Consider the following 16197-nt stretch of genomic DNA (forward strand, 5'->3'; position numbering starts at 1 on the left):
TCCCAATGGCCATGAATTAAAAACTGTTTGCCTGTCTAGTGGCAGCAAATTAAATAAATAGACCAGTATCTTCTGCTGGAAGGCAGGGAGACAGTTTGTTGCTTAGGTGTATGGAGTTTGAGATGGTTTTCTCTGATTTTTCTAATTTGTTTCTTATTTCACAAAGGCATATACTGTATGTTAAGGCAGTTTACCTTATGGATGAGTTTGGGAGTGTGTATGAGTGTAATTTGATGAATTGTTATACAATTGTGCTTTTATATCTGTCTTGTACTTTTTATTGATAGGATAACCTCCAGTTCACTTATAATGGGAAACAAAGGTTCAGAAAGTTGATATACAGTTTTATATACCTGCTTTGTGCATATTTGATGCTAATAATTCTTAGATACATGAAATAAATAATATCATAAATATATAGACACTAGCCTAATGGTTGATGTAGATGAATCCAACTGAATTTTGGACTACCTGACTAGCAGACCACATTTTGTATGGCTATATGGCTGTGTGTCAGACATCGCCATATACAGTACACGCATGACTGCCCTGCCCTGGTCATCAGAACAACAGGCAGGAGTGGTCTATCACCACTGAAGTTTGATTTAAGAAGTGTTAGAGACACTGTTATTTTTTGAGGTTGATGCTTTGTGGAATATCAGTAACGGGCGTCTATTGCAGATATTTTATAAATCTGTTGTAACAGTAGAAATATATTATGCAGCAATCTGCTTGGTCAGCTGAATTAGCGTAGGTATCACCAGCAAAAGCCATAAACTGAAAAAAAATTCTGGCTATGTCTTGTAAGTAGTGTGAGACTCTCTGGAAGTAGTGGTTGAGAGAAGTACACTTAATAAAATGCTGGCCATCATGGGCTATGCCACTTACTCTTTCAATTCCCTTCTGAATTAACAGAGGGGCACTGTCAACAACAAAAAGATCAAAGTATGAGCACTAAGTGAGGTTATTTCTGCCACCATTGAGTGAGGTTATTTATGCCACCTTCTAATGTCTGTTTGGCTTTGATCTTTTAGCCTCTGAAGGGTATTAACTTGTCCCCAAACTAAAATGCGCTTTTTTTGTTGCCATATTCTGTTTTGTTGAATTGCTGCTGCAACTTCTTGCAGTTTACTACAGGATTAACTAAGAATTTTGTCTGTCTGTCTGTCTGTGTAAAAATGAAAACATACTGTATTTATCAGCAAGTTAACAAATTAAGGAACTTTCAAAGAGCATCTCTATGACCATTACTTGCTCCATTTATATCTTTATAATGCAATAGCTACATATATGACCTCATTGGTCAATTTTGTGTTGAAAAGCTACATTAGCCTATAACTAAACAATTCGATTAAACTTAAATATGTTATGTTCACACCACTGATGTATGCTTTAACCTATATATAATGTGAACGGCGCTATATAGCGCCCGACCCGGCACAGACTGACGCAGAGGCACGTACTTAAACAAACAGACTTTTATTTTCTCTTCAGCCGGGGGGCACTCCTTCCCCGTGTCCCACAGGCCCAACACAGTCCCACAAAGCACTTAACACACCAAAACACTCTTCTCCTTGACCACCACTCCTCCTCTAGCTTAGTCCTCCTCCTCCCGACTCCGGCTCTCGTGTGGTGGTAGCTGGCCCTTTTTATAACCCACCCGGAAGCGTTCCAGGTGCTTGACCACCTGGTCCTAATTGCACTTCCGGGTGGGGCTGCAGATTCGTCCAGCCGGGCTGTTGGAAGCAGACAGCCCCCCCTAGCGGCCACCCCGGGCCTCAACCAAGCTGTGGAGGACTCCATCTTCCATGGAGCCCTGCGGGAGGTTGGGGAATCAGCGTCGGCCAGGGAGGCTGCCATCAAGCGTCCCGGGGGAGGTATTGAGCTGTCCATGGCTGCTCCCCTGGAACATACACAGCAGGGGCGTCCCGGCCGGGTTTGTCACAATAGCTATGTGAATACAGTAGTGAATGATACTGATAGAGGGTGCAAAAAAATGTTTTCCATCTTTAAAAAGTTATACATGCATGAATTTTGTGCAACCGAAACATAAAGAAAAGACATAGAGGTTAATAAATAACCCGCCTGGCCAAATAGACCAGGAATTCGCCCTCAGTTAGCCTCCAGATTCAACAAATGTTTCTTTTTGCTGCTGCTTTTCACACTCAGAAAATAATTTGCATAATGGAAGCCCTATTGTTGCATTTATTTTAAGGCAATCACTACTATACCCATACCAAGGGAAAAGTAAGTATAAGCCACCCAATATAAAGTGTCTTTGATTTGTGCAATGAACTGTTTTGCAAAGTCAAAAGATTATGGGAATATAGTCATCATATTATCCAGTAACACCCTGTAAAACCACTGTGTTGGGGGAATAGTGCACTTACCCAGAATTCAGGATGTAATTAATACACTAAAGCTTTTTTGTTATGTTTTGTAGTGCCACCCTTAATAAAGGGAGCAGATGAAGACATTCCAAAAGAGATGATTACTTTGGTAAACAAAACAGCCACCATGGAATGTCTGGTCAGTGGCAGCCCTGCTCCCAAAATTTCTTGGTTGAAAGATGGCAGGCCGGTGACAGAAGGAAAGTCACTAAAGATTCTTTTCAATGGTAAAACCTTGCAGGTACAGTACAAATAATAGTTTCTATTTTGCCTCAAAATATGTAAAGCAAATCTGCCAAATAAACCTCTAAAAATGGTGTTTTGGCTAAGTGAAAATGTCCATGATTTTTACACAAAAGAATATATATGCAGTATTTTTATGAGATTTTTTTTTGTTGTTGTTGATTAGGTCACACATAGCCAGATAACAGACACAGGAAGATATGTATGTGTGGCAGAAAATGCAGCAGGAAGTGCAGAGAAGTATTTCAATCTCAATGTACATGGTAAGTGGTGTAAAGTCATATTGCAAGAGTTAATTAAGTTAATTTAAGTTACGGACTCCGAATTAAAAATAAAGTAATCTTCTTAAAACCTGATGTTGTTTTATGTAAGAGATAACTAACGTTTGTTTCTTCTTGCAAGTTCCACCTATTATTATGGGAATGAATCCTGAGAATGTGACAGTGGTGCTGAACAACTTTATTTCCTTGACGTGTGAGGCTACAGGTTTTCCTCCTCCTGCTTTAACTTGGCTAAAAGATGGAAAACCTGTACAGCACAACTCAAATATGCTCATTATGCCTGGTGAGTTGTAATCTCAGCTGACAAATGGAACATTTAGTTTGTGAGTAAAATAGCTGTAGATGGCACCTATAAAAGTATTTTAAAAAATGTTTTACTCATACATAATGTTTACTAACAGTTTCACTATGGTATTAGTTATAGCCATTGTACTGCCCCAGGTATTCCACATTGTTCTGGTGAAGTATGAGTGCACTGCTAAATGAAGCTAAATAGAGCTTGCAGTATTTTATATTGAACTAATACATACAAAGAGTACTCTCATAATTTTTCTGTTCCTTAGAAATAATTATAGCTTTATTCGATGTGGTGAGCTGGTTGTATTGTGAAGCAACTTTGTTTTAATTGTTTGAGACTGCATTTCACATAATTCATTTATTTAAATCAGATGCTGTGTGCATCATAACTGCAATTGTGCTATAACGTTAATGACTTCTATATACTGCTATAACCTCGAGAACTTCTGTTCTGTTCTGTTCTATTGTATCTGTACTAGCAAACACTTGTTATACAGTGTTACAATATCTCATTGTCTACAGAGCAAAGCGACTAAAGTGTTTCTTTACATATTCTTGTAACAAAACTAACATCAATCACCCATATTGTAATTTTGGTATTTGTTCAGAGTAATTTTAATTGAGGTTTGTACTTTATTCCTTCCAAATACTGTTTATTATATTGAAATTATAATCGCCATGTTTTGGACCAAACATATGAAAGAAGGATGATAAATACAAAGCATCATTGTTTAATACATCATCAAACACCATCTGCACTCTGCACTGGCTGTATTGACTTTAAAGTTTGGAGTATTTGACTGAAATATGTTATTTTGTATTAGGAGGGCGTACACTACAAATCTTGCGCGCAAAACTTTCAGATGGAGGAAAATACAACTGTGTAGCAGTAAATCAGGCTGGAGAGAAGGAAAAAATAATATTTCTCACTGTCTTTGGTAAGTGTGCTTTACCTTACCATTTGTTTTCTCCCCAGTATATAAGTTTGTGAGCAGAGTCTAGGACCATAGTGTCTGTGTTTTTTAGCAAGTAGACATCAGTATAAACTATAAAGCATTGATTGATACTTCTCACAAAGTTTTTCTTTCATCACTAGTGCTGGTCTTTTTAAATGCAGAGTTCCTAGTGTGGCAAAACAAAAGCCTAAGAGAGTTTCAAAGTTTTGTGAATACTTTTGCTGTAATCCCATCTTCTCTGAGGTGTTCATAAAGAGATACAATTGATTACTGGTATGAGATTGTACCCCTTTCTGTGTACCCTTGAAAGCATTCCATTATAGATGAGATGTTTTGGCATTTATAACTACACAAACACACAATTTTAAATTTATTCTCTAAGAAATAGGTAAAACAATCTTGCAAAAGTGAAAGTGTTATAGTTTCTGAATGTCATATTAATGGTATTCTGAAAATATTTTTAGATCTTCTCTATTTATTACATGTATTCTTAGTTCCCCCAAGCATAAAGGACCACTCTGGAGATTCCCCAACTGCTATGAGTGTACGGGTTGGAAATTCAGTTACTCTGGAATGTGAATCAAATGCTATTCCTCCGCCTATGATTACCTGGTACAAAAATGGGCGAATGATTGCAGATTCTGCCAACATCAAAATTTTGGCTGAAGGACAGATACTAGAGATTACAGAAGCAGAGGTAAAACACATTTTAAAAGTCATTAGTGTTTTAGTTTAGGGTTATGAATTCCACAGCTAGAAAGATCATGTGTACACCACTGTGTTTCAGGTATCAGATACAGGCCAGTATGTATGCAAGGCAACCAACATTGCAGGACAAGTTGACAAAAACTTCCATCTCAATGTTTATAGTAAGTAGAAAGTTTTTAAAACTATTAAATAAGTGTTTGGCAAATGACTATGCTGTAGTGTGAGCCTTTTAAGCTTATTTTGTTACTAATTACGTAAACATTTTTCACTGTCTCTACTGTTCTTAGTAAAGCTGAGAAAAACATTTAAAATGCAGTGTAATAAACCAACTACAAAAGCAGTTGTATGATTTTGGTCTGCCACATATCAGTTGTTTTATGCTTGGTGCCCTGTGGTGAACAAGAACACATTACTCCCTGTAAATGCTAATCTGAAATCAGAGAGTTAAACATTTATGATGAACTTACAGCTTTTATTGTGAGATACCTTTTAAGTTTTTACTTTTTAAGCTGGTGAAGCATTACAGAAAAAAATATATTAAAGATAAAAGGGAAAAACATAAGGTGCACTCAAAAATTATTCAGACCCCTTCACATTTTTCACATTATGCTAAGTTCCAGCCTTATGCTAAAAATTATTTAAATATTTTTTTTTTACTACTCAAGCAACACTTAATACAGTGGAATGACAAAGCAAAAATGGGATTTAATCATTTTTTTCCAGATCTATTAAAACTAAAAAATTGAAATATCACATTTACTCAAACATTTAGACCCTTTGGATCAGGTGCATCCCATTCTATTGATCATTGCTGAGATGTTTCTACACCTTGTTTGGAGTCGACCTGTGGTCAATTCAAATCAGTAGCCTAAATAAGGTCACTGAGTTGACATTATGTATTAGAGCAAAAACCAAGCTAAGAGCTCAAAGAAATTGCCTGCAGAGCTTAGACACAGGAGCACAGATGTGGGGAAGGCTACAAAAAATTCTGCAGCATAAAAAGTTCCAAAGAGCACAGTGGCTTTCAGTTTGGAAGTTTGGAACAACTACAACTCTTCCTAGAGCTGGCCACATGTCCAAACTGAGCAATCTGGAGAGAAGTACCTTGATAAGTGAAGAGACAAAGTACCTGATGGTCACTCTGACTGAGCTTCAGAGAACATGTGTGAAGATGGTAGAAACCCCCAAGAGTACAATAATCACTTCAACACTTCACCGATCTGGGCTTCTTGGCAGAGCGGCTAGATGAAAACCTCTGCTCAGGAAAAGACACATGAAAACCAGCATGGTGTTTGTGGAATGGCACCTAAAGGACTCTCAGATATGAGAAACAAAATTTGCTGGTCTGATGAAACCAGGATTGAACTGTTTGGCCTCATGTCTGGAAGAAGCCAGGCACCACTCACCTGCACGGTACTGTTTCAGCATGGTAGAAGCGTGATGGTGGTAGCATCTTGCTGTGGAGTTTGGGACTGGGAGACTAGTCAGAATCGAGGGATAACTGAGCGGGGCAAAGTACAAAGATACCTTTAATGAAATCTGATCTAGAGTGTTCTGAACCTCAGAATGGGCCAAAGGAAAATGGTTGTCATTCTTAAACGGCTCATAAGATATTTTTGGTAAATCCCTCAGATTAAAGATGAATATCTACACTTTAATCACATAAAGATTGCTTTATTTCAAATCTGTTGTGGTGGTGTACTAAGCCATAATTATGAAAATTGTGTTACTGTCCAAATATTTATGGACCTAACTATAAATCGGATTAATTGCATGGGATGTTTCCTTTTTTACTTGCTTTGGCAGTTGTCCCAAGCAGCAGGCAATGGGTTACTTGGGTTTTCAATAAAAGGATATTCATAGAATTAAAATTTTTTAGAGGAACATACTTTTTAACATTGGTTTCTGTGAAGATACAATATTCTGTACCAGCATCATGTCACAAGCTTCTTTTGAGAAAACAACATTCTTGGAGATATTGTAAGTCTGGTATTAGGAACATAAAAAATCCTGGCAAAATTCAAATTTGTTGAACATATTAATATATAGTGCCTATTTTAAATTTCTGGGCCCATATCAAGCTTACATGTTATTATTGCATCTTTTTTTTTGCATCCAAGGCTGCAACAACTAATCAGTAATCATCAACAATAAAAGTAGTTGTCGATACATTTTGTTATCAATTAGTTAATTTCGTTTCAAGAGTAACATTAGATAGATAGATAGATAGATAGATAGATAGATAGATAGATAGATAGATAGATAGATAGATAGATAGATAGATAGATAGATAGATAGATAGATACTGATACAAAAAAAAAAACCTTAAATTAAAGAGTAATAAAAATGTAGGTAAAAACAGACAATAACTTTGAATAATGTTAATGTTTACCCCCACGAGTGGAATTGAAGAGTCGCATAGTTTGGGGGAGGAACGATCTCCTCAGTCTGTCAGTGGAGCAGGACAGTGACAGCAGTCTGTCGCTGAAGCTGCTCCTCTGTCTGGAGATGATACTGTTCAGTGGATGCAGTGGATTCTCCATAATTGATAGGAGCCTGCTCAGTGCCCGTCGTTCTGGCACGGATGTCAAACTGTCCAGCTCCGTGCCTACAATAGAGCCTGCCTTCCTCACTAGTTTGTCCAGGCATGAGGCGTCCTTCTTCTTTATGCTGCCTCCCCAGCACACCACTGTGTAAAAGAGGGCTCTTGTCACAACCGTCTGATAGAACATCTGCAGCATCTTATTGCAGATGTTGAAGTATAGCCGGCTCTGTCCTCTCTTGCCCAGAGAATCAGTATTGGCAGTTCAGTCCAATTTATCATCCAGCTGCACTCCCAGGTATTTATAGGTCTGTACCCTCTGCACACAGTCACCTCTGATGATCACGGGGTCCAGGAGGGGCATTAATCCCATTTTGAGATAGAGAGTGACAGGGGATACAAATAGGGTAAATAATCGGAGACCAAAGAATTCAAAAGTGTGAAGTCATTTCACTTTCATATGCTAAGATAATCGTCTCTTTCAGTATCTGTAAAAATGAGCTCACTAAGGTATGGAAGCACCACAATGAGCAACTGAGAAGAAAACACATCAGAGTAATGATGATTCCTCTCACATTTATCCAGAAGCACTCACAATGTTACTTTCTACTGGATCTTATTAGTAGTTCAAAATCACTATCTGATAGTTCAGAATTTGAGTCACCAACAACATGAAAATGTTCTTAGCAAATAATTTCTTTTGATGATATCATAAGAGACTGAGTTCATCTTGTGGTCTTTGCTGCCATCTAGCAGATAAAATCAAATAATAGTCTCTAGGCAACTTTAGCCAAAAGAGTGTATCTGCAGTCCACATTACCAATGACATCCACACGTAACACCCACAACATTACATAATGCCCATTGCATGCCCAGTTATACTATGGTTAAGACTAGGGTAGTGGGAGGGTTATCTGACTCAACTACTGACAACTGTCGAGTAAACCAAATATCATAAACGTGCAATCCAATTGGCTGTTCAGTGGAGCTTCTCAATTGCAGAGCCCTGAAGGCCTGCAGTTAGATTCTTGTCATTGAGATTGACATCGGAGGGCATTTTGTGACTGACATTGTGGGTGTTCTGTGATCTTGTGAGAATTACGTGACTGATGTTATAGGTATTGTATTGTAGGCTGCAGTTAGACCCATTCCACTTTGGTTGATGCTTAACAGTGGTTTTAGCCTTCTGGCCCTTGATGTCGACTACAGCCGTTAAAGTGTTATGCTTAACTGACTTGTTATTGTGCAGTTTTTTGGGAAATTAAATTTTAAAATGTAGATGTATTGTTGTTATGAAGGAAAGAGCTTTGTGCAGGGAATACAACTTTTCTGTTTTGAGTACGATGGTTGAACTTTTGCTCTAGCCTTGAATTTCTTAAAACCCAGATTAACTGTTTGATCAAAATAATAACTGGCCAACTAATCGATTATTCCAGTATTTGTTTTCTGCAGCCCTATTTTAAACTATAAAATATGTAATACAGTACTGTATATTTTCTATAGTATTTGCAGGCTTTTTTAAATCTTTTTTTCTTCATATAGTGCCTCCCAGCATTGATGGCCCAAAAGAACAGAGACTGTTAGAGACAATTAGCAATCCTGTCACTTTTGCTTGTGATGCAACTGGCATCCCACCTCCTACTTTGACCTGGCTAAAAAATGGTAGACCAGTTGGTAAGTGATAAATAAAGTAACTATAAAATAGTTTCAAATGTTGACCCATTTAGTTTCATACAGTAAAACTGAGGTTACCTTGTCAGTGTAAAATGAACTGGTGGAGAGAACAAAAATTTAAAGTCCAGCAGGGGAAATTCCCATTTGATGAGGTGATCAGCAGTCTGTAATGAAAGAGTTCAGGCCAACTCAGCTTAACTAACGTACAACAGGCTGATGGGGTCCTTGAGTGTTTTAATGCTTCAGTTGTCCATAGATGCGGGTTGAGAGGCAGAGCTTAATTGGGGCCAAGGATTTCCTTCTGGGTTGGCTACTTCCTAAATGTAGAAAAGAAAAAAGATTTGATTTCTGGTGCCACTTTGAACTCATCCACTGTGTCCTAATTAAACTGGCTCACATAAACCCCAGTGAATAATTAAATGTTGGACATTAGATTGTAAATATCAAGTTAATTTATTTATTCTTGTAAGCTATCAAACTTTTAATTTAATTAAAAACTTCTAAAGCATTCAATGTATATGTCCTGCTTTGCAGCCGATGCTGGCAGAATAGCTCTGGCTTCTCAAGGAAAAACTTTGCCCAGGAAGGGCTGAATGGAGGAGTAAATATTTTTAAATAAGAAAATTTATGTATGTTCCAGAAAATACAGAGTCCCTAGAGATGCATATTTTATCTGGAGGCAGTAAACTGCAGATTGCACGTTCACAGCTCTCAGATTCTGGCACCTACGTCTGTGTGGCATCAAATATAGAAGGCAAGGCACAAAAAATATATCACCTGGATGTACAAGGTACGTTGAAGTAAATTATTTCTAAACATTTTGCAGACCACAGCATACATGTCAGAGGTGACTGCTCTCAGACTACAAGGGAAGCTCTGCCTCTTCTAAAATGTCATGAAGACACATTTGTCAAATATGTACTGTTGAATTTACGTTGCTGTTTAACTCAATAGCCAGTTCATTCAGAATCTGCAATAATTTGTTGCAGGTCACCTAATGTGATTTTTTTTTCTCATACATTCTTGTGACTGCACGATCCATTAAAACCCATTGAAGTTGTACAGCCACAACACAATGGGCCAAACCCGTTTAAGCAACCTTGCTCTGCAGGCCATTGAGAAGAAACTGGTCAAGTCTTTGTAAAAGACTCACTTTTGGTATGACAGGTTCACAGACCATTTTGTACAAAAAGAAAGGAGGGCAGAATTTACATATAAATAACATGAGGTAATAATTGACTAATTTTATAATGTAGCACTCAAACAGAGGAAACACATTTTAAAGACCACCAGCCGCCACTGATATATATATATATATATATATATATATATATATATATATATATATATATATATATATATATATATATACATATATATTATAAAAGGACTCAGACCACACAGAAAAAGATTTGGGGGCAGCCACCCGTATACTTGAAATTGGGTGTCAGAAGTGAGGAGCTGATTTTTGCAAGTCTTTACAGACATCAGTCCAAGACAGAACTGGTAGGCAGACAAAAACATGGCAGTTTTAAAGCCAGGCAGAAGAAATGATGTCATCTGGGCCGGAAGCAGAAGTGATATCATCTGGGCTGGAACCGCAAGTGATGTCGTCCGGGCAAGCACCAGAAGTGATGTTACTGAGCCAGGAACTGGAAGTGACGTCATCAAGCCTAGATGGAATTTCACGTGTTCAGTCAGGGAAGGAATAAGAGAAAAGATCAGTGCACTCTGCCATTCCCTGGTCCGGCGTGGAATTATCCTTTTTTGAACCCTTTAGCTGCCTCCCATGTGCATGTGTGTGACAGTATATATAAAAATATATAACATACACATATATATATATATATATACATATATATAGTGTGGTGGACAGAAGGACCAAGAGAGGGACAATACCTCCCCTGGACCATGAGAGGGCAGCTGCCCAGGTCTGCATCGGGTAACGGGATCAGAGCTTAGAAGAGTGCTTCTGGGTGCTCATGCGGCACCAGGAAGTGCCACCGGAAGATAATCACGTTTTAGCTGAGCTGGAGTTGGGTGGAAGAGGACGGAGCTTGTGTGTGGAGGAGTGAGGGTGGCAGAAAGAGAAGAAGAGAGAGAAACAAAGAAAGAAGGGACTGAGTATTTGGCTGATTTATACACTGTGTGGTGCTATAAAGTAAAGGAAGGATTAAATGTGTGTGTTTGTGGACATAGGGTGTCATGTCTGTCTGTGTTGAAGGGCTGAACTTCCACTATATATATATATATATATATATATATATATATATATATATATATATATATATATCTATATATATATAATATATATATAATATATACGTACTGTATAAATAATAGCTGCTACTTTTGTGTACTACTGGAATTAGAAAATAAATTAACATGAATACAATATACTGTCAAAGGTATGAAATGATAGTTCCATACTGTTTCATACTCCATTTGGGAAAACTAAATTAATAAATAAATTTGTATATTTATTTTTTTAATAATTCACTGTGAATAACAGCAGCCTATCTGCATTTACATTCATTTGTTGGCATGCTGGAAATACCTGTTTGAATTTGGTAATCTGCCATGAAGCATTACTATTACTACTCACATTTGATTTGAGAAGGAAGTCTGATAAAAAAAATTCAAAAATTGTTTTAAATGCTTTTTGGTGAATATGCTACATCCTTTTTGATTTATTTTGTTTCACTTTTTCTTCATTTTAAGTTCCTCCAAGTATTAAAGGTTCTGAAATGCCAAGTGAAGTCAGTGTGATTGTCAATGAGAGTGTTCAACTGATTTGTAATGCAGAAGGCACTCCTAGGCCTACATTACAGTGGTTAAAGGATGGAAACACATTCACTATGACAATGGAAAATAATACCAGGTAAGCATAGATATTCTGTTGTTCTTCATGGTTGATTTTCTCAGAAGTAGTATACAGTTTGAAACTAAGGCACTAAATAAAGCATTTACTAATAAATCAAAAATTTCAATTTTAGACTTTATGTGGATAAAATCTTTAATTAAGAAATCAGAATGTTAAATGCTTTTTGAAATGGGCACAAAATATAAGAACAAATTAATTCAAATGTTCCAGCCTGAAAATCCATACTATGTTTATTCTTTCAGAATTTCACCAGATGGTAGTACACTCAGTATAATTGGTGCACAGCCTGCCAACAAAGGAAAATACACTTGTGTAGCTACAAATGCAGCAGGAGAAGAGGACAGAATATTCACCCTGAATGTGTATGGTGAGTAAATAAGTAATTTTATAACATGTTCTAATGTTAAAAGATAATGAAGCTGACTGCACTTACATGTTAATAACATTAAAGACACTATATATATATATATATCTAAATATGCAATATATAATGCAGAGTTGACTAATTGGCTCACTAATTCATAAACAAAAATCCTATTTCATATTTAGTTAAAAAGCTAAAATGTGGCAGGAAGGTACAGCTAGGGTAGTCCACTAAGAAAGGACAATTCAGTATTTCATTATGTAGGAGTAACTCCCCACAAAAGAAAAAGAAAATACCCAAAAATCTCAAAAAACGCTTTGACTGATTTGATTGAAATTTGGTGACATTTTAGAAAAAGAAAATTAACAGACTTTTTATCTGTCTATATATTGTCAGTAATAATCTTGTTGACCAAGTCCTTTTTATGCTGTGTGCTGCAAAGGGCAAAGGAAGGGAAGTAATTACAAAGAGAAGTGGGGCTGCCACTTTATACAAATGAAGGCTGTGGCCAGCAGTGAAGGGGTAGGACGAAAGTTCTACGAAGGTCAAAGAAGACACAATTAGCAAGTTGCCTACTTGGGTACATGCACTACCCCTTAAGCTGCTTCTTAATCTTCGTGGTGCACTATAATATATATACAAATTTGAAGGGGGTTGTGCCCCATGGATATATTTATCAAACTCACTTTATCTAAGTTTTGGATGCTGGGAGCCCAGAGCCTATCCTGTCATCATTAGGAACTAATCCTGCTCCTTGTTCCAGTGTCATACAGAACACATTCTCACTCATATCCACATATGTACCATATAGATTAGTTAATAAACCTTAAATGTTCATCTTTGAGACAAGAGAAGAAAACTGGAATACCCAGAGTAAAACCCCATTAACATGGACAAAGTGGAACATAGAAACTTCACATGGGCAGTAACTGAACCAGGATTCACACCCAGCATTTGTGATTCACCAGTACTAACACTGTGCTTCCCTTACCATTAAGCATTATCTATATTATCATACAGCCCCATTCACAAGCACTTACTGTATAATGAGAACTGCAATTGTGATGCTCATCAAAACTATGAAGCTAATCAAAGAATTTTGCAATCTCTGTTCATAACAAATTTGCAATGCTGTCTCATGATATCCAGGAAATTAGCATTTAAAAGCATTGTGTTTCTTTTTCATACCAAGAGCCAATCATCTCTCTTCAATATTTAACATCCACTACTGGTCATCAAAAGTTTTTTATTATACAGACTCATTTTATCCATCTCACACTAACTAGTATTCCTTTTTCAGTACTAGAAGTTTTGAGATTATTTTTCTATCCTTTTCCCCTTCATATTTTCTCACTTCTGTGTTTTAAGATTATTTCTCTATACATTTAATTTTCCATAAAAGCCAAATCAAATTATCACCATACTTTTATTTGAGCCTGTTATTCCTTTCATATTCCTGTTAATGAAAAGTTGAGAATTTTTAATAATTTTAGTTTTTGTAGTCATAATAAATCCATCTAAAAACATTCATTTAAACCTGTTGGACTTTATCCTAGCAAACATACCAAATGCATTAACAAGGTAACGTTACTTGGACCTTATGCACTGAAAGAAAATCAGAATTGTTCTCCATTTATTATAGCCCTGTCATTTGACAGGCTATAAATTAGTGTAAAAAACAGTTGTTTGTACCTATTATTCTCTGCAGTCCCTCCATCAATCATGGATAATGGAAGGAATTCTGATGAGTTAACTGTAATATTGGACAGTTCTATCAACATAGAATGTGTTGCAAATGGATTTCCAGCTCCTCAACTTAATTGGCTAAAGAATGGCCTTCCTCTCTCAATCTCTTCCCATATCCGTTTGCTCTCTGCTGGACAGGTCCTCAGGTACATCTTTTTTTTTTTTTTTTTTTTTTTGATAGTTAACGTGATTTTTCTGAAACATTATGTATTTTAAGTATTTGATGATTCACACCATATTCTCCAAACTTCTTCTTCTTCCAATGCCATAACATATTTATACTTCGTCTAGCATGTCCGTGTAGCATTTGTCAACTGATGTCACTGTTCCTATGTGGCTAGTTGATTAATTGAGAATTAATGGATGATTATAACTAAGTTTTAAACTTATAAGATGAGATATGTTGCCTGATTAAATATATATTATGAACTTTATTTCGTGCCTGAAGAGTGGTGAGAGCACAGACATCAGATGCTGGCATCTACACCTGTGTGGCTTCAAATCGAGCTGGAGTGGAGAATAAACATTTCAATGTGCAAGTTTATGGTGAGAGCAATTGTTTTATTTTTATTAAGAATGACAAAGAATTAAAGGACAACTCAATGTATAATTTTCAAACTAACTGGCCAATCATATCATCCTAGTTCCACCCAGACTTGCCACTTCTGCTGAAACGGAGACAGTTGTAGTGGTGAAGGGTGAACCAATAGCTTTGCTCTGTATTAGTGATGGTACTCCAGCCCCTTCTTTATCATGGACGAAGAATGGCCAGCAACTTTCAGCAGATGGTCACATTAGTATCCTAAATCAAGGCACAGCAGTACAGATGACCCAAGCAGAGCTGGAGGATGCAGGCATGTACACCTGTGTGGCCACCAATGAAGCAGGAGAAGCCAGCAAACATTTTGACCTCATGGTTCTGGGTAAGAGATACAGAAAGATGTGCAATCACAAAATGGAATCCTAAAATATCACACAAGAGAAGATATTATTTTAACTTCAGATTTTATTGGTAGTTACATATTTTCCATAGATATGACATTCTTTAAAATGTCAGAAATACAAATTTGGTTTTTTAGAAGTTATTTTTCGTTCATTATTAGGTTTTTGCCTTCACATCACAAACATTACTTCATCCCATCAACTGTAGAGCATTTATCACTTTAACCTTGCATATGGTGTTGAACCAGTGTAAACAAAAAAATGCCTACTAAGATTTTACATAAATGTGCAAACTCCCCTCAGATTGTAAGTGAGCTGGGATTTGATCCAAGGAGTCAGGAGCTGCAGGACAGCAGTCCTAACCATCATACAATGAAGATGTCCTTTTTGAATACAAGTTCTTAAAAAGGTCTCTAGATCTGGACCATCCTGTAGTAGTTATATAGGTTAATTCCAACTGGGGAAAATTTGAATCTTACCCATGATGAACAAGCTATGTAAATGTCATAAAAGTTAATTATTGTAATCTGTGTTTATTCTCCAGACCCACCTCGTATAAATGGATCTGACATACCGGAAGAAGTGTCTGTAATTGAGAACCATGCTTTAGAACTGCATTGTATCTCTACTGGTGTACCAATACCTGAACTTACTTGGATGAAAGATGGCCGTCCAATGCCAGCAGCTGATGGTATTTTTGTGTTACGTGGAGGAAATGTTCTTTACATAACCAGTGTTCAGGTAGAAATCATTGTTTGCACTTTCTTTACTTCTTAATGACCAAATGTCAATTGTAAATCTACACTCCTGTATGTAATATATTGTAACAAAACACAAAATAGAAGGAACAAAAGACTTGTAACTTTTAGGTTAAATGTTGATTGGCTGAACATCAGTGTCTGCTGTTCATACTGGTCTTGAATGAAGCCATTTTGTTTGTCTGACTGATTTATTTATCCTGTGGACCATAAAGAGTAGTGACTTTGACAGGTCAAGGACAAACAGGTTCACTATTATATAACTTTAGAATCCTTTCCAGCTGGAAAAAAATCCATCACCATGGCACTCCACAATATGAATCTGCCACCCCTGTGCAAGAGGCTTCAAAGATAGATGACTATCCTGCAAATTCTGTAGTAATTAAATGTGATAAATGTATTCACTATGTTA

At 36.8% G+C, this 16197-nt stretch overlaps 1 protein-coding gene across 1 annotated transcript in view; it reads left to right on the forward strand.

Moving 5' to 3' along the window:
* hmcn1 (hemicentin 1) overlaps positions 1 to 16197 on the forward strand; it is a 281768-nt gene that overhangs the window by 212286 nt on the left and 53285 nt on the right. Inside the window, exons 56-69 of the mRNA XM_028811373.2 lie at positions 2444 to 2631; positions 2800 to 2896; positions 3036 to 3197; positions 4036 to 4149; positions 4662 to 4864; positions 4955 to 5036; positions 8960 to 9091; positions 9732 to 9881; positions 11813 to 11972; positions 12218 to 12342; positions 14048 to 14231; positions 14534 to 14631; positions 14730 to 15008; positions 15572 to 15768. Of these exons, the coding sequence (XP_028667206.2) occupies positions 2444 to 2631; positions 2800 to 2896; positions 3036 to 3197; positions 4036 to 4149; positions 4662 to 4864; positions 4955 to 5036; positions 8960 to 9091; positions 9732 to 9881; positions 11813 to 11972; positions 12218 to 12342; positions 14048 to 14231; positions 14534 to 14631; positions 14730 to 15008; positions 15572 to 15768 (2171 nt within the window). The remainder of the gene's footprint in view (positions 1 to 2443; positions 2632 to 2799; positions 2897 to 3035; positions 3198 to 4035; positions 4150 to 4661; positions 4865 to 4954; positions 5037 to 8959; positions 9092 to 9731; positions 9882 to 11812; positions 11973 to 12217; positions 12343 to 14047; positions 14232 to 14533; positions 14632 to 14729; positions 15009 to 15571; positions 15769 to 16197) is intronic.

This window comes from Erpetoichthys calabaricus, chromosome 10 (assembly GCF_900747795.2).
Source record: "Erpetoichthys calabaricus chromosome 10, fErpCal1.3, whole genome shotgun sequence".
Classification (NCBI taxonomy): Eukaryota; Metazoa; Chordata; class Cladistia; order Polypteriformes; family Polypteridae; genus Erpetoichthys; species Erpetoichthys calabaricus.